This window comes from Fulmarus glacialis, unplaced genomic scaffold, assembly GCF_000690835.1.
Source record: "Fulmarus glacialis isolate BGI_N327 unplaced genomic scaffold, ASM69083v1 scaffold1453, whole genome shotgun sequence".
Lineage (NCBI taxonomy): Eukaryota > Metazoa > Chordata > Aves > Procellariiformes > Procellariidae > Fulmarus > Fulmarus glacialis.
In genome coordinates this window covers 55,421-57,645 of record NW_009200798.1, presented here as the reverse complement: position 1 = coordinate 57,645, position 2,225 = coordinate 55,421, and the positions used below count along the sequence as shown (strand labels likewise).

The 2,225-nt window shown below is 41.8% G+C and overlaps 1 protein-coding gene across 1 annotated transcript in view; it reads right to left on the bottom strand.

Annotated features, from left to right (window-relative positions):
* The window catches only part of LOC104073791 (chromosome unknown open reading frame, human C2orf50), a 3,473-nt gene extending 2,305 nt beyond the window's left edge, over window positions 1-1,168 (bottom strand). Inside the window, exon 1 of the mRNA XM_009573711.1 lies at window positions 909-1,168. Within this exon, the coding sequence (XP_009572006.1) occupies window positions 909-1,168 (260 nt within the window). The remainder of the gene's footprint in view (window positions 1-908) is intronic.
* Window positions 1,169-2,225: the final 1,057 nt, after the last annotated feature.

Genomic DNA, 2,225 nt, shown 5'->3' with positions numbered 1-2,225 from the left:
GGGGAAGGAGTAACATTGCCACCACGGCTTTGGCTTTGCATGAGTCAGAGTCCTGGTGTCAGCCTTTCCCTCAGGTAAAAGGAGCCAGGCAAGAGTACAAATGCGTCTCTGGGGAAATCAGAGCTGTGATTTGTATCTCCTCCAGAAAGCTGAGGAGGATGGGGGTTTTCAGATGGTTTCTTTTCCCATTCTAAAAAATCCTGAGAGTGATGTTCTTTTTTCCTCCCTTTACTTTAGCTTGGCTAGTGCGCAGTCGGAACTGGATCTGATTTTACTTTTACCAAGGATATTCTTCTAATAGGCATGCTCATGCTGTGTACTGAAGTATGAACATAAACACTTACTCAAAATACGTGGTAGAGACAGAGAGGATCTTAATTTTGGGTTCCTTCAGGTCACTGGTGTATACACAGTCAAAGCTTAGGTTGTATGTGTGCAGTTCAGTCTGCTGAAACGCTGTAACAATGGGGCATGTTCAGCAGATTTACAGATTGGGAATACAAAATCATATTTTGGCAGAACACTCTGTTCAGCTTCCATTTCAGCCATTTCCAACAATATGAGAAGAGGTGATAATATCAGTGTGTCTGCAATAAATTGTAAAGGTTGGCACATTTATATCTTCATTGTGGAAACCTCTATAAAGCTAGAAGATACTTAGCATGCAATTTTTTGCATCTCTTCTCTTAAAGCTTAAGACCAGCATGCCAGAACATATTACCATAGATGTTGTCCAGTGAAGGAGATAGAAAGTCTTAGAAAGAAAGGTGTTTTAGGGTCTGATCCAAAGTCCCTGCAGAAGAAAATTTCCTTTGATAGTGTAGGCTTTGGATCAAGCCCTAGGACTGTCAGGGAGTATCAGTACCACTGTTGAGTAGAAGAAGCACGAACTGGAACAAGTGACTTACCAGATTTTTCTTCCTCTCTGTTCAGCCTCCACAGACTCTCTCCAGATCTTATCCTGTTGAACCTGGTCCTGCTGCAGTGCTGCCTGCTCGTCTGCCCAGGCCCAAGTAGCTGGTTTTGCAACGACAGGTCTTCTGGGTTGGGTGCTGCCAAAAGACACAGCTGGAGCTGAGGCTGGTTGCCCCAGAGGTGTGGTTGCTGGTTGCCAAGACCTAACCAAGGTATTTCTCCTGAATCCAGAACCCTTTCCCAACTTGTCCATTTTGAGAATCACTGTATTCCCAGTATTGTTAGGTATATTGTGACTGTTAGGAAAGTTAAACCTGCTATTGGTTGCACTTTCAAAGCTCCTTCTCTCCTAACATTTTCTTTTAGCTGCCGATTTGGAGCGCTTTCAGAAAACGAACATGCACAGTAGCACTGATAGGCAGTGCTCGGCACTGTTTTACTTCCCTCTTATTTAATGCTCATTTCCTACTGCTTTATGTTGCTTTGTTGCTTGAACGCTGAAGGAATTTTCATGGTAACAGCAATTTTGTAAGAAATGACTGTTATTGAAAGCCATTGGATCTCCAGCTGTAACCAGCAAACTCTCAGCTTCCGAGATGATTACTGCTGCTTGCAGCTGACACCAGCCTCTATTCAAAATCCTCAGAACAATAAAGTCTGGTTTAGTAGCAAAGGGTGCTGTGGAGATTGCTGCTGAGTATGTCAGGAGGAGTTTTGTTGTGGTTATGTAGCAGAAGCAAAATCTCCTGAAAGCTGTTGGTTTCCCTGGTGTGTTTACTGTCTCTATTGGAAACACGTCTGACTTGCGAATATTCACCAGAAAGGGAGCAGAGACCCAGTGGTACAGCTGCTGGGGCATTGAACTCTATTTGGGGCAGAGCTTGTTTGTTTAAAATAAGGTATTTCAATGAATCTGTGCTTTGAAAGCTCCTTATTTTCAGATTTAAAAAAAAAAGAGCAGCCAGAGATAATCAAAACTCCTTTTTAAGTACTTAAAGATTTCTGCAGAAGGTATTAAGCAACTATGAGTAGTAGTTCTTAAGTAATTTTAAAGGGTTATTAGCATACAAAGTGAGAATTTTCAAAACAGTGTCCAAAATCTCAGTGTTTGTCTTTACAGGCAGCCTCTTGGGCTTTTGTGAGATGAAGTCACTTCCTCAAGTATTTGTGAACTTGCAGGAAAACGGAGTGTTTTAAGTATAAATTTCCTCTGAAATTCTTGACTGACTTGTTTTTGAGTAGTCTGGATTAGCTCCAGATGAATTCTAGCCTCTTGATTCATCTTCCTGGTAAATGCTAATGAACCTTGA